The following is a 24,283-nucleotide window of genomic DNA, read 5'->3' as shown; positions in this document are numbered from 1 at the left end:
AGACAGAGACCCTGTTTTGCACTTAACAATCTGGATCAGAGTCTAATTATACTCTGATCTAACCTTAAATTTGACTTAAATTTGACTAGCACCGGTACTACAAAGTACACAGGCGCTACACATATATGTAATTTTGTCTTAATAAATATTACTTTTTTTCATCATTCCTTATTGTTTACTATGCCTCTACTGTCGTACCTTGGGTCACCTTTTGGGACCCCTTTTCTGTATCTGTTCCTTCTGGTGTTTTTTTCTGTTTACTATCAGTTTGTGGTTTCTTTCTTCCCTGTTTTGGAATTTGTGGTTGTTACACCCATTTTAGGTGGGTTCTGGTTGATCCTCTTCTTGCTGACTTAGGTCTGGTGATCTCTTCTTTGTGGAGTCGGTCCTCTTTGGTGGTGACCTGCTCTGTCCTGGTCTGGAGCAAGTTGATTCTCTGTACTCTCCCCTTGGAATGTGTTGGTGGCTTTTCCTATCTCGTAAGGGGTCCCACCGCATACATTCAGATTCAGGCGTTAGTCCTTCAGATGGCTTCTTTGCTGCAGGTGGTCCCCAGTCATCTTATCAACCCTACTGTGATCTGCATGCATATAAGATAAAATTGCTTCCGCAAAATTAAAATGAATAGTTAATATAAAAGATGAAGAAAAAGTCCAAAAGGGTAAGAACATTTGAGTGAATGTGAGAATTTTTTTTGTAGAAATCTAAATGCATTTATAAAAACTTTGCATATTAAGGGTGGTTATACTAACAAATAAGACCAAAGTTGACAAACCTATGCCAATAAATTGTTTAATTTCAAACCATGTAACAGTGTCATATATTATAGTCAGCAAAATAGACTTTCTTTTTAGGTACGGTTGTCACATGATTGTTTCAGTCAACTAAAAGCTGTCTTTGTTCTATCAAGTGGACAGGTGGGAATATATCGTGCTTGCCATATTATTCTTACAACATATCTCTACTTCATGATAGAAGGCATAATTTTGTCTAAGCTCACATGACTTGCATTTCAAAATAAATTTTGAACAGGTATGCCGTTTTAAGTGTTGAAGGGTCAGTCCACCCAAAATAAAAAAATTCAGTTCTTTTGTGGGTTGTAACAGGATGAAACACCAGCTGACTTCTAGAGTTTAGTAGCAAGACTCCTATGGTTACATTCATAACAAAGACATTACTCTTGAAGTTAGATTACCCAAATTTGTTATGATGTACAATTCTATAGATTCTATAAAGAGAAAATAAAACCATGATCTGATATCGCAATGACTAAAGCTATGCATGAGAACTGAGACTTTTGGTTCAATATAGACATTTTGCCACTGGGCTCCCTGAGATATACAAGAAGCCATGCCATTCAAATTGCCAGTTACCACATACAAAATATTATTATTATACATGATTTATATAGTGCCAACAGTTTACACAGCTCTTTACAAATTAAATATAGATCAATTGTTGAGCTGGCATTTAATACTCGTTAATTTGTTCTTCCATCATGGTAATTATCTGCAGTTTTCCTAATGTTAGATCAATTAACAATGTATATATCTAGTAATTCATGCATTGTTCCAGCCATTTCATCTTAAAGCAAAATTGCACATTTAAAACATGAGCACATCTGTCTTCCCTCTCCTATTATATAAATCATATAATGATTTGTGAAAAAGGGGCCACATATAGAACTTACTCATTTCACAATGCTTGCTCCGTCACCTGGCACCTGGGCAGTGTTCATTAAAGCCCACAGCTGAAATTGTTGCAGTACTGTGTATGCCTGAGCCTCCTACCATAGAGTATACAACAGTTTTGCAGAAAAGGGCAAAGGGGCATGCATGAAGTTTTTCATGCTACAAAGACGGACTAATTTAAGTAACAAAAATATAACATTTTTTTTTAAGGACAAGGGCATCTGCACACCAAAATCGGCACCTTTTGGTAGTAACTGGTAAAACAGAAAAGACAGGAGAGAGACAGTGTTAACAAAAAAACACTAAAGTTTTATGGTACGGAGGAATCTATTGTGCACTCCAACAATTGTGCATCCAACTGGGTACAATAGAGCCATCCTTGCACAGAACATGGTAATTCTTATACCAACTGAACAACAACTGAATGGTTTAATTAAGTACAATCCATTGTTTTAGGTAAAAGTACATGGAAGATGATAAAGAGCTCATATATGGAAGGAAAACAGTTGGGGGTGACAGCAGAACATGAAGGCACGGTGCTTCATTTTGTATAGTTCATAACTGTGAAACTTTTAAGGCTAAGCTGTAAACCAATGAGGCTATTAAGACATTTATGTAAAGCATTCTTACTTTTAAATGTTTTAAACAGCAGCAGAAATGAAATATCATTTGATATGTTCGCCTTGAAGGATATCCAGTTGTTAACATTTTTCAAATCCCAATCATATTAGATGGCTGTTTTAATGTTGATTTCTGCACACAGGCTTTATAGGTCAATTACAGTCCATACAGGTGCTAGACAATGAAAATTGCAAAAAAAAAGATTATGCTGGTCTCATGTAGTCATTGAAAAATCTCTTTACCCAAATGCAGCATGCAGTTAAGGTTTTCTTTGTGTTTTCCGTGAGAAGCCATCCTAGTGCTGATGGCATCAGTAGCATTCATGCACAGTGTTGAGATGTCAAGGCCTTTGGAAAGTAACTGTATTTCCTTACAGTCATTCAAAATCCATTTACCTCCTGTTTGATGGTATGTCAAGCTCAGTATATGAACATTGGCAGCATTCTCCCCAGAGCTTATATCAGTCTCTAAGTATATTGCTGTATTGTTCCCAGCTAGTAACAACAACAAAAAATAGCAGAATTGCTGCCTTGTGTCTAAAAGTTGAGCCCTTCTTCATCCAATGGCTTTTTTTTATACTTTAAAAAGTATAAACAAGGATGCATTTTATTGACCATTTTGTTACTTTTTCAAAAGCTGAGGGCAAAATTTCCAATTTCACTATGCCCTCCTTCAGTTTCAAATGCAAAGACAATTCTGTATTTTCATGTTAATTTCCTTAAGTTTCAGCACTTTATGCCAAAGGCCATGGAGGTTGACTCAAGTTGAGCAACACAAGTTTTTCTTGTTCCTGGTCTTTATCCATGAACTGCCATGCAAGCCCAAACCATGATACAGAAGAAGCAGCAGTAAATGATTAACACCAAACATGTTATGCACAGCCCAATGTACTGTACAATAAGAGTCCAAAATGCAAAGAGGTACAAGACTTCATGGCACTGTCCGTGGTAGGAGATATAGTGGGTGAAAACCCATATGCTTCCTAGAATATAAAAAAAAAAAATTGAACATGAGAAATATAAAAAATGTGACAACAAAGTAAAATGCAGCACTTGTCTGGCAGTTAAAATCGATGCTTGCTTAATTGTACGACAAAGACAGGCTATATGCTTACTGGCTTATATACCAATTGTTAGTGCTTTAAAAACACCATCACTAAATAGTATGCTATGGTCCTAATATATAACTATGTTGACTAGAGCTGCACGATTCTGGCCAAAATGAGAATCACGATTTTTTTGCTTAGAATGAAGATCATGATTCTCTCACGATTCTCACGGCGTAAAATCTTTTACATTTATACAAAAAAAAAAAAAAATGGCCTAACTTTACTGGCTAGTTTTTTTTTAAATTCATTAAAGTAATTTTTTCCAAAAAAATTGCATTTAAAAAGACTGCTGCGCAAATATAGTGCAACATAAAATATTGCAGCAACCGCCATTTTATTCTCGAGGGTCTCTACTAAAAAATTATATAATGTTTGGGGGTTCTAAGTAATTTTCTAGCAAAAAAATAATGATTTTAACTTGAAAAGAGCTGTCAGAAAAAGGTTTGGCGTTTAAGTGGTTAAACGTTCCTAATTTACATGCAGAAGTTTATTCCTTTGATGTGATACAATGTTTAGACTTAAAGCGGGGGTTCACCTAAAAAAAAATGTTTTAACATTACATCTAGCATACTAAGGACATTTACTTTCGGCAGGTAATTTTTTTTTTTCTCCGTACATACCTTTATATTCTGATTTTGTCCAGGGCTTCCGGGTTCCGATGACTGCGGGACTGGGCGTTCCTATCCTTCGGTTAGATGATTGACGACTTGTCAAACAGGTCCCCTGTCGCACAACGCGCGTCACCAGATTTCCGGAAATAGCCGAGCTGCGAGTCGGCGCTATACGGCGCCTGCGCAGTCAGCTCTACACGGCGGGCACAGGCGCGGTATAGTATCGATTTGCAGCTCGGCTATTTCCGGAAATCTGGTGACGCGCGTTGTGCAACAGGGGACCTGTTTCACAAGCTGTCAATCATCTAACCGAAGGATAGGAACGCCCAGTCCCGCAGTCATCGGAACACTCAGGCTGGGATAGGAACGCCCAGTCCCGCAGTCATAAGAACGCGGAAGCCTTGGACAAAATCAGAATATCAAGGTATGTACGGAGAAAAAAAAAAATGACCTGCCGAAAGTAAATGTCCTTAGTATGCTGGCTCTAATGTTAGAAATTAGTTTTTAGGGTGAACCCCCGCTTTAACTTTCCACTGATAAAGAATGTTTTCAAAACTTGGCAGGCTGCCCAGACTTGGCAGATTGCCCAGACCTTGGGCCAGATTCTCAGAAGAGATACGACGGTGTATCTCAGGAAACACCGTCGTATCTCTGTTTTTGGCCCCGGGTATCTATGCGTATGATTCCTATAATCATTTTCGCATAGATACGGCGTAAATCCGACAGGTGTAAGTCACTTACACCGTCGGATCTTAGATGTAATTTGACGCTGGCCGCTAGGTGGCGTTTACGTTCAGTTCTCATTTGACTATGCAAATGAGCCTGATACGCCGATTTCCGAACGAATTTGCGCCGCGTCGTCGTCGTTTATGTCGTTTCCGTAAGCGCAAGGTTACCCCTGCTATATGAGGGGTAACCTTACGCCAGTCCGCCGTATGCCATGTTAAGTATGGCGTCGGGTCAGCGTCGTCTTTTTCCGTCGGTTACGTCGTTTTACTAAGTCGTCTGCGAATACGACTTTACGTCAATGACGCTCACGTTGGCGTCATTGACGTTTTCCGTCGTGAGCTGGAGCATGCGCACTGGGCTATTTTTCCGCCCGGCGCATGCGCAGTTCGATCGGTGCGGGGGCGAGCTTAATTTGAATACAAACCGCCCCCTTTGAATTACGCGGCCATACGCCGGGCCATTTACACTACGCCGCCGCAAATTACGGAGCAAGTGCTTGGAGAATACGTCACTTGCTCCAGTAAGTTGCTGTGGCGTGGTGTAAATGGCTTACACTACGCCGCCGACGATTCTATGAGAATCTGGCCCTTTGACTTTTGGCTGAGAGCAGAGAAAAAGTGCAGAGAGAAAATTCTTTTCATGTCAAAGATCGAGAAACCCTGTGTCAAGAATTGCAACGGGAAAAAGATCGCGATAACGATTCTTGGCGATTAATCGTGCAGCTCTAATGTTGACTTAAACGCCTAGCCACCAATTAATTATCCTTTAGGCATCCACTGCAAATTACATAGTTCGTCAGGTTGAAAAAAAAGGTTTATGTTCACCTAGTTCAACAATAGAAAAAGAATTGCATAGGAAACCTCCATACACACAAATGTACACCAACAGTTGATCCGAGGAAGGCAAAAAAAACAACCCTTTGAAGCATGGCCCAATTTGTGGAATTCCATCCTGATCCCCAAGAATGCAATTAAATAGTCCATGGGGGATCTGCAGTGGCCGATTTAATCTAAATATATGCACATAAATGAGAATTTTTGAACCTTAAAGCGGAGCTCCACCCTAAAGTGGAACTTCCGCTCATCGGATTCCTCCCCCCTTTTGGGGGGGATGAGGGTCAGGATACCTGTCTTTGACAGGTATACTTTGCCACTCCCGGGAGTCCGGCCGCGGCCATGATGCACCAGTGACCTCACCGCGGGGCTCCCTCCTTCTCCTCCCCTGGCCGCCTGGGCTAATAGGAGAGAGGAGCGGGGCCTCGCGCATTCACAGTAGGGTTCCCGGCGTGAAGCCAAAAGGCTACACTGCCGGGTTCCCTTACCTGCAATGGCGGCAGCAGCACCAGAAAGCTGATGGAAACATCAGCTGCGGTGCCGACATCAAGGGACAGCAGGACATGTAAGTGTCCATTTATTAAAAGCCAGCAGCTGCAGTATGTGTAGCTGCTGGCTTTTAAATATTTTTTTCCCCGGACCTCCGCTTTAAGGCTGTGTTCACACTGAAGCACGGAGCGGCTGACAAGAGGGGTGCGGTGTGTCCCCGCTCACGATTTCAGTCCGAATTTTTGGCTGAATTAGGGCCTAAAATGGACGAGAAGATGCACAGGACTCCTGTGCAATTCGCAAAAGAGCCACTTTGGAGATGTGTGAACCAGCTCCATAGAGAGCTGGTCACAATCTCCTGACATGCGAATTGGATGCTGAGAAATCTGCATTCAATTCACAATAGTGTGAACCCAGCCTGAAGTAGAACTGTAGGCAAAACTTTTGTTTTAATTTTAGATAGCATATGGGGGGGTTGTAACCCGTGTCAGGTTTTCTTTGCCATCTTTGTCCCATTGTGGAAATTTGCATTAACTATCTGTCCCTGAACCACAATAGGAAGTAAGAATAAATTCTTCTAAAGGGAGGGAATACTTAAATTGTCACCAGAACTAGTGTCCCCATTGGAAGATTTCCCCTCTATGGCTGTTTTGGGGTTTATCGTTCACATTCACTTTTGATGAGAATTGTAAACAGAACAAAACGAGGATAGGTGTCCTCAACAGGGACACATATAGCAAAAAAGGAAAGAAAAAAGAAAAAAAAAAAACAGATGTTCTAATCCCTCTCCAAATCCCTATCCAAAAACAAAAAGTAGTTTTGCCTTCAGTTATACATGGAAGCAGACCCTTACTAAAAAGTGAAAGTACCACTAGCGGGAAGTTGCAGCTGCTCCCAAAGTCAGATAGCAGCGCCAGTGATCCAAAGACTGGCAAAGAATCATCCCAGTTGAAGACAGTGCTGGATTCCAGGGCTGGTGGGCGTCTGTTTATTAAAAATCCACAGCTACAGTATTTGTAGATGACTTGTATTTTTATTTTTTTAACCACTTAAGGACCCCTTCACGCCGATATACGTTGGAAGAATGGCACGGCTGGGCACAATCACGTACCTGTACGTGTCTCTTTAAGCCCAGCCGTGGGGTCGCGAGCATGCCGCCGTCGGCGAGCTCGTGACCCGGTCCTAAGCTCCGTGACCGCGGGACCCGTTCGCCACCGTTGTCCTGCGATCGGTCACCGGAGCTGAAGAACGAGGAGAGGTGTGTGTAAACACACCTTCCCTGTTCTTCGTTGTGGCAGTGTCATTGATCGTCTGTTCCCTGATATAGGGAAAGACGATCAATGATGTCACACGTCCAGTCACGTCCCCCTACAGTTAGAAACACATATGAGATCACACTTAACCCCTACAGTGCCCCCTAGTGGTTAACTCCTAAACTGCAATTGTCATTTTCGCAGTAAACATGCATTTTTATAGCACTTTTTGCTGTGAAAATGACAATGGTCCCAAAAATGTGTCAAAATTGTCCGATGTGTCCGCCATAATGTTGCAGTCACGAAAAATAAATCGCTGATCGCCGCCATTAGTAGTAAAAAAATAACTATTAATAAAAATGCAATAAAACTATCCCCTTTTTTGTAAACTCTATAAATTTTGCGCAAAGCAATCGATAAATGCTCTCGTTTCATCTTCATCATCCTGGTAGATGGCAGCAGATTTTTATCAAGAATAATCACTTGGCATACAGACGTGCATTGAAATCTTTCCTTAACCGCAGTTGTGGTTCACTCTCGTTCACCGTGGTTTGTGACAGTGTGGCAGGTGATGTGGCAAGAGACAATCTGCATAGTGTGGCAGGTGACAATCCGTAACGTGTGGCAGGTGACTTGGCAAGTGACAATCTGCATCTGGTGACAGGCGACGTGGCAAGTGACACCCTGAATAATGTTTCCGGGTTTCAGGTGGACTGAAACCCGGACACATGATTCAAAACCCGGACTGTCCGGGCGAATCCCGGACAGGTGGCAACCCTACATTATAGCCAATATTGTTGCGATTTCCCCTTTCATATTTTATGCAACAATCATATTTTTTCACTAGTTCGCTTAGTTTGACTTTATTCTTACCTGTGATCAGCCAGCAGAACCAGAAGGTAGACAGCGTGCAAATAAATAGAAAAAACAACATTAACTTGTCACTTGAAAGCAGGATTGTGACTGTGCAGCCCATTAGGAGGAAGATTATTCCTTGTACAAGTACATAGATAGGGATATGTCTTTCCAGCGTGCATTTATCCAGGTATAATGCCCCTGTATAAAAACAAGAGAGAAAAATAAGAGGCAATACCTATTCGCACCTCTCTGATTTTGGAATTAAATGCATTATTTTTACAAGTATCTTTATCTCTATTTTAATTACAGTTTTTATTTTACACTTACCCATGCTTATGAAAGTAATGCCAAGAATACATAGAACAGCGATTGCTAAACACACGCCAACTAGAAGAAATGTTGAAAGTTAATACTGGAAATGTATAGTGGTTTCAAAACATTGGCAGTTCAAATACATACATGGTCCTATAGCTATGGCTCAATAAATATCCTAAAACACAAAGGAACGAGATGAATGAACTTCAGTGAAAACGTATCGGACAGGATGAAACTCAGAATGAACTGTTGCGGTGTGTTCATTTCCACATCACACTACAAATGGAACGAGGGACTGTTCAGCATGTTGCAATGGATGTCAGAAGCAATGGGGCAAGTTATTTTTTTTTAACCACTAAAGGAGCGGAAGGATTTATCCCCTTAATGACCAGGCCACTGCGTCACTTTAACTGACAATTGCGTGGTCGTGTGACGCTATACCCAAACAACATTGACGTTCCTTTTTCTCCCCCACAAATAGAGCTTTCTTTTGGTGGTATTTGATCACCTCTGCAGTTTTTATTTTTTGCACTATAAAAAAAACAAAATTTTTATTTTTTGCTATAATAAATATCCCCAAATTTTTAGTTAAAAAAACAAAAATAACGCAACAAGCGTATATAGATTGGTTTGCGCAAAAGTTATAGGGTCTACAAAATAGGAGACATTTTTATTATTATTTTTTTTCTTACTAGTAATGGCGGTGATCAGCAATTTTTAGTGGGACTGTGACATTGCAGCGGACAGATCGGACACTTTTGACACTTTTTTGGAACCAGCGACATTTATACAGCAAACAGTGCTATAAACATGCACGGATTACTGTATAAATGACACTGGTAGGGAAGGGGATAACACTAGGGGGCGATCAAGAGATTAAAGGGGTTCTGGCTGAGGGGTTAGTCAGCCAGAACAGCTTACAGGAGGAACAGGAAGTGAGAAATTCAGATAAAAGAAAAAAAACATTTAGACGGGAAATCGAAGGAAAAGGTAAGTGAACCAACAATGCACTAGCTTAAAGGAACCTATTTAGAAAAAAAAAAATTAACATTTACAACCCCATTAAATGTTCCCTAGGGAGGGGAGGAGAGTGTACTGACTGGGAGTACAGCGAGATCGCCATTTCTGATCACTAGGACATCACACTGTACTCGAGAAAAGAGGGTCTAATGCGTTACTTTGAGTAAACAAATAGGTGAAATCAGATGGGCATAAGTACAGTCTGAAGCAGCTGTATCTAAAGTGTTCACAATACACGGCAAATAATAAAGAATATAAATGTGATAAGCGCTACGGCGCTTATCACATTTATATTCTTCATCACACTGTACTCCCCTGACAGAATGGGGATCAGGTGCGGACTGACCATTTTTGGCACTCGGGTACTGCCCGAGGGCCCCATCAGGGTTGCCAGCCTCAGTAAAACCAGGGACAGTATGTAAATAATCTGTGTTTAAAAATAAATAAATCCCAAGATTATAGCTGCCCCGCCTCTTCAGTACCTTTTCAGTGTGTGTATTCTGTGTGTATGTATACTGTGTGTGTATATTGTGTGTCTGTGTGTGTATACTGTATGTGTGTGTGTATATACTGTGTGGCCCCCGTAATCTATTGCCTGGGGGCCCCATAATCTCCTATTGCCCGGGGGGCCCCATAATCTCCCATTGCACGGGGGCCCCATAATCTCCCATTGCCTGGGGGCTCCATGAGTTGTCAGTCCGCCCCTGATGGGGATCTGTTGGTTCACATTGACAGATCCCCGTTCTGGCTCTCTATGGAACGATCGCGGGTGGCCGATGGACATCGTGGCCACCGGTCATGCACATCAGCTCCCCCGCCGTGCAGCGGGCCTGCCTGCTATAGCTCTTAAATGAGCCGACCTGGTCGGCAAGTGGTTAATGCCTTGCTCATAGGGCCCGAATGTGGCCATAATCTGTCCTACATTAAGTCTGGGCCAGATTAAAATGTTAGAAAGGAATGTAAAATAATTATCTTTATTTTTAAAGCTTGTAAACTTTTATTTCCTGGTTAACTGCGCATACCAGATGTTATAAAGTCTATGGCACAGGGCGACTGTTAAGGCAGAATCGTTAGTTGACTGTCTATACAGTACTTGCTCATCAAGACCTCAAACCCCTTCAGTAGCATTCCTATGACTGATGCCTTGTCATCGATTACCTGGTCTGCACCCGCAGATAGAAGAGTAAGCCCCATTTTACACTGATGCATTTTTGAAGCGCTTTCCAGGGCGACAAAAGGGCATGAAAACTATGAAAAACCATTAACCACTTAAGCCCCGGACCTTTAGGTAGCTAAATGCCCAGGCCAGGTTTTGCGATTCGGCACTGCGTCGCTTTAACAGACAATTGCGCGGTCGTGCGATGTGGCTCCCAAACAAAATTGGCGTCCTTTTTTCCCCACAAACAGAGCTTTCTTTTGGTGGTATTTGATCACCTCTGCGTTTTTTATTTTTTGCGCCATAAACAAAAATAGAGCGACAATTTTGAAAAAAAAGCAATATTTTTTACTTTTTGCTATAATAATTACCCCCCCAAAAAAAACATATGTATAAAAAAAGTTTGTTTTTCCCTCAGTTTAGGCCGATATGTATTCTTCTACATATTTTTGGTAGAAAAAAAAAAATCGCAATAAGCGTATATTGATTGGTTTGCGCGAAAGTTATAGCATCTACAAAATAGGGGATAGTTTTATGCCATTTTTATTAATATATTTTTTTAATTAAAAATGGCGACGATCTGCGATTTTTATCATGACTGCGACTTTATGGCGGACACATCGAACACTTTTGATGCTATTTTGGGACCATTGTCATTTACACAGCGATCAGTGCTATAAAAATGCACTAATTATTGTGTAAATGACACTGGCAGGGAAGGGGTTAACCACTAGGGGGCGAGGAAGTGGTTAATTGTGTCCTAGGGAGTGAAGTGGCATGACACCGATCACTGCTCGAGATGACAGGGAGCAGTAGTACACTGTCCTGTCACAAGGCAGAACAGGGAAATGCCTTGTTTACACAGGCACCCCCCTGTTCTGCAGCTTTGTGACATGATTGCGGGACATCGGCGGACATAGAGTCCGCAGGTCCTGTAAGGTGGGCTTTTCAAAGCAACGTACAGGTACATTGCTTTGCCCAGGCAGGCCATTCTGCAGACTTATAAGTGCGTGAAGCAGTCGGCGAGTGGTTAAAAGCTATTACAGAGGCAGAAAGTAGAGGATATTATCACAAGATTTCTGGCTGGATAAACAGCTTTTTTTTTTGCACTTGCAGATTTAATACAATTCTTTCAAAAGGTATATTTAAAGTGGAGGTTCACCCTAAAAACAAGTATATACCATTCAATCCAGCATACTGCCGACATGTACAGTATGCCGTTTTTTTTCGGTTTACATACCGTAGTATAGATATTTTCCCCCCGGCTTCCAGGTAGTGGATCCCGCGGGAGTGGGCGTTTCTATTCAGAGACTAAGTGATTGACGTATGACAAAAGCTTCACCCCCTTCACCAGTTTCCGAAAGAAGCCGAAATGCGAGTCGGCTCTATACGGCGCCTGCTCACCGACAATCGGCTTTTTTCGGAAACTGGTGACGCACCTTTTGCGCCGGGGGTGAAGCTTTTGTCATACGTCAATCACTTAGTCTCTGAATAGGAACGCCCACTCCCGCGGGATTCACTACCCGGAAGCCGGGGGAAAAATACCTATACTACGGACTAACCGAAAAAAGAAAAACAGCATACTGTGCATGTCGGCAGTATGCTGGATTGAATGGTATATACTTGTTTTTAGGGTGAACCTCCGCTTTAAGACTCCAAAAAGGGAGCAAATAAAAAGGAATGTATTTTTGTATTTGTGGTTGGAAGAAACGTCTTGGTATTAGTTTATCCCTTTTTTTTTACATCAGACTTTTCTCTGAATGGCAGCAAAAAGTGTGTTCCAGCAATACCAGAAAGTGCATTCCAGGATTACCAGATTACACACAAAAAGGGAGAAGTGAAACTGTATATGTAACAGTAATAATAATAATAAACTAGTCTCTTTTCACCAAAAAATATTATGGCTGCGCATTGCAAAGAAAAACTATCCCAAGAGCCGATTTCCACCAGTACAGTGGAATTACCCACAAAATTATCCCATTTTGGAAACCAAACACCCCAATGTATATTTTATGAGGCATAATGAGTCTTTTGAACATGACATTTTTTTCCACAAGTTTTTGGAAAATGTGGAAATAAAATGAAAACGTATTTTGTTTTACAAAAAGTTGTCAATTTAGAAGATATTTCTAACACATAGTAGGTAAATAGCAAAAACACCACCCAAAAATATATTCTGCTACTTCTGAGTAAGGATGAGCTCCAGCGTGTTCGCACAGCCCACGTGCAGAGCCTGCCAGGAAGTCGGCACTGCGCTGCGCTAATCACAGGCAGGGAGACATTTCCCGATCTCTGCATCCCGAGCTTATCCTTACTTTCTTTTGGTGGTATTTGATCATCCCTGTGGTTTTTATTTTTTGCACTATAAACAAATAAGACTGACAATAAAATAAATTAAAAATAAATAAAAAAAAAAGTGTATATATATATATATATATATATACACACATACAGTTTTGTTCAAAACTATTCAACCCCCCAATGCTGTAAAGGGTTTTAGGGAATTTAGTGTACATGTGTAATTGTATTCAGAATTAAATCCTACAAGGACTTCTTAAAGAACCATATGCAACTAAAATGACATCAATTGGTTTTGTAATACAGTAGTAAATGTTTATTTTGTGAATTCTTCATTTACACAATTATTCAACCCCTTAAAGACTACCACTCTGAAGAACAGAGGTTCATTGAAGTGTTTTCAATCAGGTATTGAAAACACCTGTGGATCTCAGGGAGCAGCAATAAAGCCTAATAAGCACCAATCAGGCAGCTTTAAAATGACTGTGATACTCAGCTCCTTCTAGACATTTACTGGTGTGGTTACAAACATGGTGAAGTCAAGAGAATGGTCCAGCAAGACAAGAGAAGAGGTGATTACTCTTCACAGGAAGGGCAATGGCTATAAGAAGATTGCAAAGATGTTAAACATACCAAGAGACACCATAGGAAGCGTCATTCGCAAATTCAAGGCAAAGGACACTGTTGAAACGCTACCTGGTCGTGGCAGAAAGAAGATGCTGACTTCGACTGCTGTGCGCTACCTGAAGCGTAGAGTGGAGAAAAGTCCCCGTGTGACTGCTGAGGAACTGAGAAAAGATTTGTCAGATGTGGGTACTGAAGTTTCTGCTCAGACAATACGGCGCACACTGCGTAATGAAGGCCTCCATGCCAGAACTCCCAGGCGCACCCCCTTGCTGTCTCCAAAGAATAAGAAGAGTCGACTGCAGTATGCCAAAAGTCATGTGGACAAACCACAGAAGTTTTGGGATTGTGTTCTGTGGACTGATGAAACAAAATTTAGAACTGTTTGGGCCCATGGATCAACGCTATGTTTGGAGGAGGAGGAACCAGGCCTATGATGAAAAGAACACCTTGCCTACTGTGAAGCATGGCGGGGGGGTCAATCATGCTTTGTGGCTGTTTTGCTTCTGCAGGTACAGGGAAGTATCAGCGTGTGCAAGGTACCATGAATTCTCTTCAGTACCAGGAGATATTGGATGACAATGTGATGCAGTCCGTCACAAACCTGAGGCTTGGGAGACGTTGGACCTTTCAACAGGACAATGATCCCAGGCATACCTCCAAGTCCACTAGAGAATGGTTGCAGATTAAAGGCTGGAACATTTTGGAGTGGCCATCGCAGTCACCAGACTTAAATCCGATTGAGAACCTCTGGTAGGACTTAAAGAAAGCAGATGCAGTGCGCAAGCCTAAGAATGTGACTGAACTGGAGGCTTTTGCCCATGACGAATGGGCGAAGATACCCGTAGATCGCTGCAAGACACTTGTGTCAAGCTATGCTTCACGTTTAAAAGCTGTTATAACTGTAAAAGGATGTTGTACTAAGTACTAAGATTGAATGTCAATTGGGGGTTGAATAAAACTGATAATGATGTCAGCACAGAAAAGACATTTGTGGTTATTTCATTATAAATGTTATGTTATATTTGTCTGACCTACACGTGCCTCGTGATTTAATTGAAGGCAGGATGACTGAATAATCAAAATCAATGTCAAACTGGCCAAAACAATCAATTTCAGTGGGGGTGGAATAATTTTGAATACAACTGTATATATATATATATATATATATATATATATATATATATATATATATATATACACACATACATACATATACACACACACACACACTACATACATATACACACACACACACCTGCAGGGCTCTAATGCGGAAAGTGGCAGGGTCTGTATCCCTTTAGATGTGATTTCCATTTGGGAGTATCTTAGCAATAATGATTTTTTTTGCAGGGGATGCCCAAAAATCAGACTTGTATTTTAGTGCAGACTTCTGTGAAAATCAGTGAGCCAATCATACAAGCAGGAAACTATTTCTAGGGGGCGTTCTGTACACCATCTTTGTACAGAATGCCTCCAGGTAGCTATATTACATTGGATTTTACAGAAAATTACAGTGCTTCAGATTAAAAAGGAAAGGTAATTTAAAATAACATTCAATTACAGTATGACTTGTGTAACAGTTGGATACAATTTATTTTTCTCCCCCCCCCCCCCCAAGAAAGTAGAGATACTCTTAAAGCGGGGGTTCACCCTAAAAAATAATTCTAACATTACATTGAGCTGACTTCTGACACTGACAGTATGCTGATCTTTTATTTTTTGGTACATACCGTTTTATCGCTATTTTTCACCCCGGCTTCCGGGTAGTGAATCCCGCGGGAGTGGGTGTTCCTATTCACAGGCTAAGTGATTGACGTGATGAGAAAAGCTTCCCACCGGCGCATACGGCCACGTCACGAGTTGCCGAAAGAAGCTGAACGTCGGTGCGCAGGCGCCGTATAGCCCCGACTCGCAGTCCGGCTTCTTTCGGCAACTCGTGACGCGGCCGTATGCGCCGGTGGGAAGCTTTTTTCATCACGTCATTCACTTAGCCGGTGATTAGGAACGCCCACTCCCACGGGATTCACTACCCGGAAGCCGGGGTGAAAAATAGCTATAAAACGTTATGTACGGAAAAAAAAACAAAAAAGATCAGCATACTGTCAGTGTTAGAAGTCAGCTCAATGTAATGTTAGAATTTTTTTTTTAGGGAGAACCCCCGCTTTAATGCCTTCAAGATGAAGTGCTCGACTAAGACGAGCCAGGCTTTTGGGTCCAGAAAAGAAGTTTGTCCAGATCTTTCCTTTTTATTTGAAGCAGCTTTGGAAAAGCATTAGTATACTGGGGGATGCTCCCAGAGTCATTTTGAACTCTTGTGAATTGCAGCCAGTGATGCAGTCTCTATAAATGTTGTTATCCATGATTAAGGCCACACTTGTCTCCCAGTCACAACTGTCATAAAAGATCCCCGGCTGCCTGTGTAGGTACTTTAAATGGGGCCTGGCCATGTGTAATACCACATGGCAGCTTTGCCAACCGACTCACACTTGCAGGGCCGCTGATAGAAATCATGGGGCCCCCTTAAGCTCCACCCCTGATCCCTCCTTCAGCCACGCCCCTGGCCCCGCCCTTGGTCCCTCCCCAGACCCCGCCTTGAAACAGTGGGTGGCACTGTCCCTGCAGGCAGCAAATGCTTTATGGGCCATAACGTATGTGCTACCTGCAGACAGTGCCACCCATGCGACCAATGCCATATTGTGCTGCAGAAAGTGCCACCCATGACACTAATGCCATAACGCAATATGGCATTGGCCACATGGGTGGCACTGTCAGCAGGTAGCACGTGCGTTATGGCATTAGCGTCATTGGGTGACACTGTCTGCAGCACAATATGGCATTGGCGCCGGCATGACTGGCTGCACTGATCAGACTCCGCCAGTATATACATCAATTTTAAAATGTTAGAAAACTCAAAACCCCTTTAGTAGAAAAGACTTATGGAATAGAATTATAACATTATCCCCAGGCCTCTAACTGCCATGACCATATTAAGAAATTGGAATTTTAGGTGATGAGTGTGTGACTTCACCTATGAATTGTTACGCCATATATTTAATTTGTACGTATTTAAGCTGTAATAAAAACCAACAATAAAACTCGTAGTTAAGTTAAAGATAACTTTATTTCTGGCACTATTAACTTGAGTCATATTTCATAGTTCTCCATCATGGAACCCCCTTTGCTGTTCAATGCTTTTTTGTACTCACCTGGCTATTTGCAGTGAAACCTTTTCCTTAAATGCTACCACTCGTGACCCCCCCCCCCCCCAAACAAGTACATTCATACCTGTTATCCTGATTCCTGGCCCCACCTCCTCCTTGACTGTAGTAGTAGTGCTGCTGTGCTGTTGTGCTGTCTGCCTGCCTGGATTAGCTGCCTGGAAAAGTTTTTTTTCTTTCTGCAACTGCTGCTGCTTCTCTCTTCTCTGTCAGCGCCAAGAGAGCGGAGGGAGAAGAATCACTCCGCGGCGCCAGGGAAGGACACGCTGGCCGGGACTTGATTCAGCAGCAAACTGAGCAGAGCTGCAGAGGAGCTGGCGCGGGAGAGAGAAGAGATACTCTTCCGCGCCCGAAATAGAGGAAATAGTCCCATCCTGCTGCAGCCTACGAACGGAACAAGCAGGCAAGGTACTGAGCCAAAAAAAAAAAACACGTAGAAAGCGGGGGTGGGGGGGGGGGGGGGTGCGTTGGGCAGACGGATAACTAACGGTCAGGGCTGTGGAATTTTTTATTTTTTTTTAAATAAAATTAATTAGTTCTGTCAAGGCTGCCCGGGCCCGGTACAACAGGGCCAGTTGTACTGGCCTATCAGCGGCCCTGCACACTTGCATGATATGCAGACGAAAAGAAGGTCATCAACACTGCTGCAACAAGGATACAGGGCATGGCCAGGTAGAGGTCTCCTAGCATGTCCAGTCCTATCTCCTCCTGAGCACGGTGCAATTAACTACCTTCACTCCCAATTTTTCAGTGAAGTATTTGCACAGCAGCACAGAAAACACTTCCACTGGCCTCAGGCATAACCCAACAAAGATCCCACAGAGCCTAGGGGAATGAAACCCTAAAAATGTGGTGGAGAGGAAGAACCCCATCACCTTCCAGATTTAGAAAAGAAAAATTAAAAGTGTATAACAGATAACAACATTTTTTGTTAAAAATAACAAACATGTCATACTTCCCTGCTCTGTACAGGGGTTTTGCACAGAGAAGCCCGGGTCCCTCTTCGGTGCTGCTGGCCCCTCCCTCCTGTTGAGTGCCCCCACAGCAAGCGGCTTGCTGTGGGGGGCACCCAAGCCGAGCCGCAGCTCTGTGTCCATTCAGACATGGAGCTGTGGCCCGCCCCTTCCCCTCTCTCTCCTGGCTCACTGACTTTGATTGACAGCAGTGGGAGCCAATGGTGCTTCACTGCTGTCTAAGCCAATGAGGATGGAGTGTCCCGGTCAGCCGAGTCTCCCATGCTACATTGCTGGATCGAGATGGAGCTCGAATAAGCATTAGGGGAGCTGCTACATGGTGAAGGCTTTTTATCTTAAAGGAGTTGTAAAGGAAAACATTTTTTTTGCCTAAAATTAATGTCTGCAAGGTAGACAGACAGAATAGTGTAATGATTCTGTTAAAAAACTAGTAAATACCTATTAAATTCCTTCACCTATATCACCTCCGGCATTCTAGTTTCTGTTCTCTCATTCACTTCCGGGTTTGCATCGCTCGTTCATGTAAGAACTACATTTCCCAGAATGAATTGCGGCACGCCCAGTAAAGGGGGCGAGCACGTTACTGACCACCGCAGTAAAGCCTCCCGTCACGGTGGTCAGTAAAAATCAGACAAGCAGGAAGTGAACAGAACAGAGAAGAAATAGAGCAACTTCTGAGCAAAAATGAACAATGAGGAAGTGAAAAGAGGAATGTCTGCAGGTAAAGGATGCTTATTATGAAAAAAATTAATGTTCCTTTACAACCCCTTTAATGCATAGAATGCATTAAGATAAAAAACCTTCTGCCTTTACAACTACTTTAACCCAGGATTTCATTATTACCTTTTAACATCACAAGGATAATTTTAAATATTGACGAGAATGTACCTTTCCTAATCTGCCTTGAAATATACTGGATTACAGTATTTACATTATCCTATACGATTGTTTAATCGATAAAATCTATACCTGGTCTCATCTTAAAGTGGTTGTAAAACCTTACAGACCACTTTGACCTACAGGTAAGCCTAGATTTAGGCCCCTTTCACACAGGGGCGGGAGCCGTGGTGGCGGTATAGCGCCGCTAAAAATAGCGGCGCTATACCGTCGTAATTGCCGCGGGATTCGGCCGCTAGCAGTGTGGTATTAACCCCCGCTAGCTGCCGATAAAGGGTTAATACCACCCGCAATGCATCTCTGCGGAGGCGCATTGCGGGCAGTATTACCGCGGTTTCCAATTGTTTTAAATGGGAAGGAGCGGTATACATACCGCTCCTCTCACCGCTCCAAAGATGCTGCTTGCAGGAGATTTCTTTTCTCTCCTGCCAGCGCATCGCCTCAGTGTGAAAGCCCTCCAGCTTTCACATTGAGGTTGCTGGGCAGGAGTTTTTCAGGCGGTATAGCAGCGCTATTTTTAGCGCTGTACTGCCTGAAAAACTCCTCAGTGTGAAAGGGGTCTAAGGCTTACATGTAGGTGCAAGAAATATCTCCTTAACCTACACGGTTAAAGCGGGGGTTAACCCCCAAATATTTTTTTTTAAATTACATCTAGCAGAGCCAGCATACTAAGGACATTACATTTCGGCAGGTAATTTTTTTTTTTCCTCGGTACATACCTTTATATCCTGATGTTGTCCAGGGCTTCCGGGTTCCGATAACTGCAGGACTGGGCATTCCTATCCTTCTGTTCGATGATTGACATCTTGTGAAACAGGTGACCTGTCGCACAACGCGCATCACCAGATGTCTGGAAATAGCTGAACTGCGAGTCGGCACTATACGGCGCCTGCGCAGTCAGCTCTATACGGCGGGCGCAGGCGCCATATAGTGTGACACGCGTTGTGCGACACGTCACCTGTTTCACAAGACGTCAATCATCGAACGGAAGGATAGGAACGCCCAGTCCCGCAGTCATCGGAACCCTGAGGCTGGGATAGGAACGCCCAAGCCCTGGACAAAATCCGGATATAAAGGTAAGTACAGAGAAAAAAAAAACTGCCGAAATGTCCTTACTATTGTACTATTAATGTAAAAAAATTGTTTTTTAGGGTGAACCTCCACTTTAAGAAGAAAGACGGCACCGATGTCAACATAGACAATGGCACGCAGGCGCACTGAACATGCCGCTACTAACGGCACCATGCCGTTAGTGGCGGCTCCCGCGTGCATGCACGGGAGTGACGTCATCGCTGCTCCGGCCAGTCACAGTCGCAGCGATACCCGGAAGTCACTCTGGGTATCATGGTGGCAATGGAGGTGGTGTCCGATGACCGATGCAGGGCCTTTGTTCTTAGGTAAGTAATCTTACTTGTCTTGCAGGGTTTTTTTTTTTAAGAGAGGGTTTACTTCCTCTTTAAGTTACATACCAAATTATGGATAATACATTATATGATATGATATGATATGATATATCACGAATGACACATTTGCAATTTAAACCAAAATTTCATAAACCAAAACCTACATATTAGGGCCCAATAATGTATGTTTTAAGATCTAATATGTTAATATATACGAGACCACACAGCAGTAGCTTAGGCATAGTTCCATTCATTTTTGTAAAGTTTTCTATTGTTCCAAAATTTGTTAACAATGCTGATTAATTCATATTTTACACAACAACCTCTCCAATGAGGGGGGACATGACAGCAATAAAAGCGCTTTTTCAAGTACCAGGCTTTTACTGTGTTGTTTCTGTTGGGGTGATATCACCACCAGGTCTCGCCATCAAGAACGCAAATAGCTAAAAAAAAATCATGAGCCGGGTTTTATCCTTCCCTACTCTGAATAAAATAAATATGTTTTGGAGGAAACCCAGACTGAAGCTGTAATCTTCTGAGTTATAACACAATAGAGTTTAGCTTTGATTACTTTTCTTCCTTTTTTGGTAAAAGAGCGATAAGTGACTGCAAAGTACGACTGGTCCACAAATGTAGTTCTAGGGGCCTAAAAGATACTTAACTTATAAAATATGCCTTTTACATCTTAAAGTGGAACTGCAGTCTGCTCACATAATCTGTAATAAAAACATCTTTGCCATTCTGAAGATTCCCTCCAACCACTTTGCATATTATTTTATATATACTGCGATTCTGTACTTGCCAAATATGCTGCAGAAATCTTCCCCCACGAAGTCTGGCTGCAGCCATTTTAACTGTGGGCAGCTGAAGCACACAGAGGCACACCTCCAGTTCTGCAGCGCTCATTGGCCCTCTTATGACTCACCCCCCTCCCTTCCTAGAAAACTCTCACGAGCGTGAGAGAGAGAAATCTGTGCATGATGTCATAGTCATAAGCCTAGGCTCTTTACCAGACAAGAAACAGGAAGTGGGCTGTACACTATAAAGGTATTTACTTTGCTATCCAGAGTTAAAACAACAAGGGTAGAGGATTTAATAGATGGAAAGATGAAAATATGACTGTACAGGTAGTACAGTTTTAAGTGAAAAATGTTTACAGTACAGTGGAACCTCAGATTGCGAGTAACACGGTTAACGAGTGTTTCACATTACGAGCAATTTTTTTTTTTTTTTAATCCTGACTCGGTTTGCGAGTGTTGTCTCACAAAATGCCTCTGCGGCGTGCAGTACCGCATTTGGCCAGAGGTGTGGGATGCCGGTGACACTCAGAGCCATTCGGAGCCGCTCGGAAATACTCAGAAACACTTGGAAGTACTCAGTTCCCGAGACTTTCTGGGGGTTTCCAAGTGCATCTGAGCATTTCCGAGTCTCTCCGGTAGCCACATGCAATAGAAGTCAATGTGGAACAAATTATCTTCGTTCCCCTCGACTTCTATGGGGAAACTCGCTTTGATTTGCGAGTGCTTTGGATTACAAGCATTCTCCTGGAACAGATTATGCTCAAGGTTCCACTGTAGTTGGGTTTTATATATTCTGTTGATTTTTATATAATAGCAGGCAATACAATTTTCTATGTTTGACATGATGTTGGGGGGCCATTTAGACTAGGATACACTTTGAGAATCCCAACACAATTTTGTTCTATGTATTCCCCCGTACACACGTGCGGGATTTCCGACAGGAACTTTTCCCGTCGGGAATCCCAAGGGGAAAGCCGAGAACCTGCTCGGTCAGTCTTTCCCCCTACACATGGCCGGTTTACCCATAGGAAAACTGCCAAAAAGCGCCGGGCAAAAGTCCGAAAAAAAAAAAAAAAGGGAGCTGGTTTTCTTTTTTTTGTCCGGCGTTTTTTGGGCAGTTTTTCCCGTTGGAAAAACTGCGAGGAGAATACACAAGGCCGGGATTCCCAGCCAAAAGCTCTCCTCGCAGTTTTCCCGTTGGGAAAACCGGCTGTGTGTACGAGGCATATGACAGTGTAGTGGGCTATTCAAGGATACCCTGTGAAAATGCGCACATAGGGGGTGATTCACAGAGAGTTAGGCCGGCGTATCAGTAGATAGGCCGACCTAACTCGGAATCTACGCCGACACAAATTTAAGCATATTCTGGAAACCAGATACATTTAAATTAGGCTCAGATACGAGCGGCGTAAGTGTCTTACATCGTCGTATCCTAAAGTGTAATTCTTAGGCTGACCGCTAGGTGGCGCTTCCATTGCGATCGGCCTAGAATATGTAAATGAGTAGATACGTCGATTCACGAACGTACGCTTGCCCGACGCAGTAAAGATACGCCGTTTACGTAACGCACTTTCAGGCCTAAAGTTATTCCATAAAATAGCTGGAATAGTAATGTTAAGTATGGCCGTCGTTCCCGCGTCGAAATTTGAAAATTTTACGTCGTTTGCGTAAGTCGTCCGTGAATAGGGATTTACGTCATTTACGTCCACATCGAAACCAATAGGACCGTGTGGCGTACTTTGCCGCAATGCACACTGGGATATGTACACGGACGGCGCATGCGCCGTTCGTAAAATACGTCAATCACGTCAGGTCACCCCCCATTACCATAAAACACGCCGAATTTGAATTAGGCGCCATTATGCCCGCCCGATTTACGCTACGCCGCTGTAACTTAGCAGGCAAGTACTTTGTGAATCATGTACTTGCCTCGCTAACTTACGGCGGCGTAGTGTAAACACGATACACTACGCCGCCGCAACGCTACGCCTGCCTACCTGAATCTAGCTAATAAAATGGATAGTAAAGTGCTAACAGCAGAAATGCTTTTTTACTATCATGCAGAACTAGTAAGCAGATGATAACTAATGACTGCAAAATGAGATCATTTACTTACCAGTGAATAGGTCTGGCTTGCAACATTCTTTGTTCTAAAATGAAAATAGAAGACGTTAGAGTCAGATATAGACATAAACGAGTTGTGGCTTCTCAGTAATTGTTACCTGTTGCATTTCACCTATGCATATGTCTGATATTTCAGCTTATTAGCTCATTGACTATTGTGCAAATATGTGAATGTTCCTCGGCACGTGCGCACAAGCCATCATTCACTTCTATGTTGAAGGGAGGTAGTAATTACTACACGGGGAGGGTGTTGTATGAAGCACATCTAGTGGTCACAGAACACACCTCTGGCCCACGCTGCCAGGGTGTGCATTACAAGCTGCATTCTTTGCAAACACAATAGAGTTATTATGCATGCGCTAACGACCCTCTGAAAACTACGTTTCAATACAGGTCTATAAAGAAACAATTATTCACTTATGTCCACTTGCAACAATTCTGTGACTAAAAACCTAGTAGCTACGGCAAAAGAAAGCTGAAAAGAAAGATCCTAATAAAATGTGTTTTAAAGTGATTTGTGAGCTCCTGGTCCAGTCAGAGGCCTTCAGTTTCTTACCCCTGCCATTGTAGCTGATGTGTAGAGGCTTCTTATGGAATCTGCCAGTAGGAATAATACATAACCTAGGGAACAAGATACATGAATGTAAACTTGTGTTCAGGAAAATACAGACAGCTGTACAAATGTACAATGGATAGGAATAGAAGCAGAAAATCAGTACAGAATTGCAAAATGTCATGCTGATGTGGAAACCTGAGGGAAAAGGGACACAATCAGGAGTGTAATGAATGAGTCGTGTCCTGTGGGAGGACAAATGAACAGAGATAGCACCCTCTGACTCATTCCGCCACCTGTAGAATGTCTGTCTATGTTCTACAAGCCATTTCAAAAATTGATCTCCCCTGCAATACTGCTTTCCTTCCTCTACGTCTGCTTCTGTCTCCTTGTCTATATGGTCTGTAGAGCCTAACATCATCCCCCTTTTTTTTTCCTCAGCACATAATGTTACGTTCAGCCACCCTCATTCCCTTTTTGTCTCATTCCCCTCCTCCTTGTGTGATTTCTGAAGGTGTCAGTCCTGCCCTAAGCTTGCCCTAACAAGCAGTGTTCTCTCTCCCTCCCTGCAGAATCCCATTCCCACCAGCCTCCCTCTTCCACCAGCCTCCCTCTCCCACCCCTGGAATCGAAGTATCTTCGAGAGCGTTGAAATGTCTTCTTCCCATAGCAACAGCAGAGAATATGAGCTAAACAGTGGAGCTA

General features: G+C 42.7%; 1 protein-coding gene across 1 annotated transcript; it reads right to left on the bottom strand.

Moving 5' to 3' along the window:
• Positions 1-779: 779 nt before the first annotated feature.
• Positions 780-23,866, bottom strand: LOC120917515 (transmembrane protein 272-like). Its single transcript, XM_040328863.1, has 6 exons — positions 23,777-23,866; positions 23,582-23,646; positions 23,018-23,051; positions 8,521-8,580; positions 8,209-8,391; positions 780-3,294 (listed from the first exon to the last, which is right to left on the bottom strand). The coding sequence occupies exons 2-6, from the start codon at positions 23,588-23,590 to the stop codon at positions 3,110-3,112; spliced, it is 471 nt and encodes a 156-aa protein (XP_040184797.1). The 5' UTR covers positions 23,591-23,646; positions 23,777-23,866; the 3' UTR covers positions 780-3,109.
• Between the last annotated feature and the right edge of the window lie 417 nt (positions 23,867-24,283).

The sequence above is a fragment of the Rana temporaria genome, chromosome 11, assembly GCF_905171775.1.
Source record: "Rana temporaria chromosome 11, aRanTem1.1, whole genome shotgun sequence".
In the NCBI taxonomy this organism is placed as follows: domain Eukaryota; kingdom Metazoa; phylum Chordata; class Amphibia; order Anura; family Ranidae; genus Rana; species Rana temporaria.
The sequence above is the reverse complement of the archived record's forward strand: the minus strand, read 5'-3'. Positions and strand labels throughout refer to the sequence as shown.

Bases quoted from the DNA above. Each gene is read 5' to 3' on its own strand.
- LOC120917515 (XM_040328863.1), bottom strand. The intron at 8,392-8,520 runs GTAAGTGTAAAA...GTTTTTATACAG, and splicing joins CATTACTTTCATAAGCATGG to GGGCATTATACCTGGATAAA. The intron at 3,295-8,208 runs GTAAGAATAAAG...TTTATATTCTAG, and splicing joins GTTCTGCTGGCTGATCACAG to GAAGCATATGGGTTTTCACC.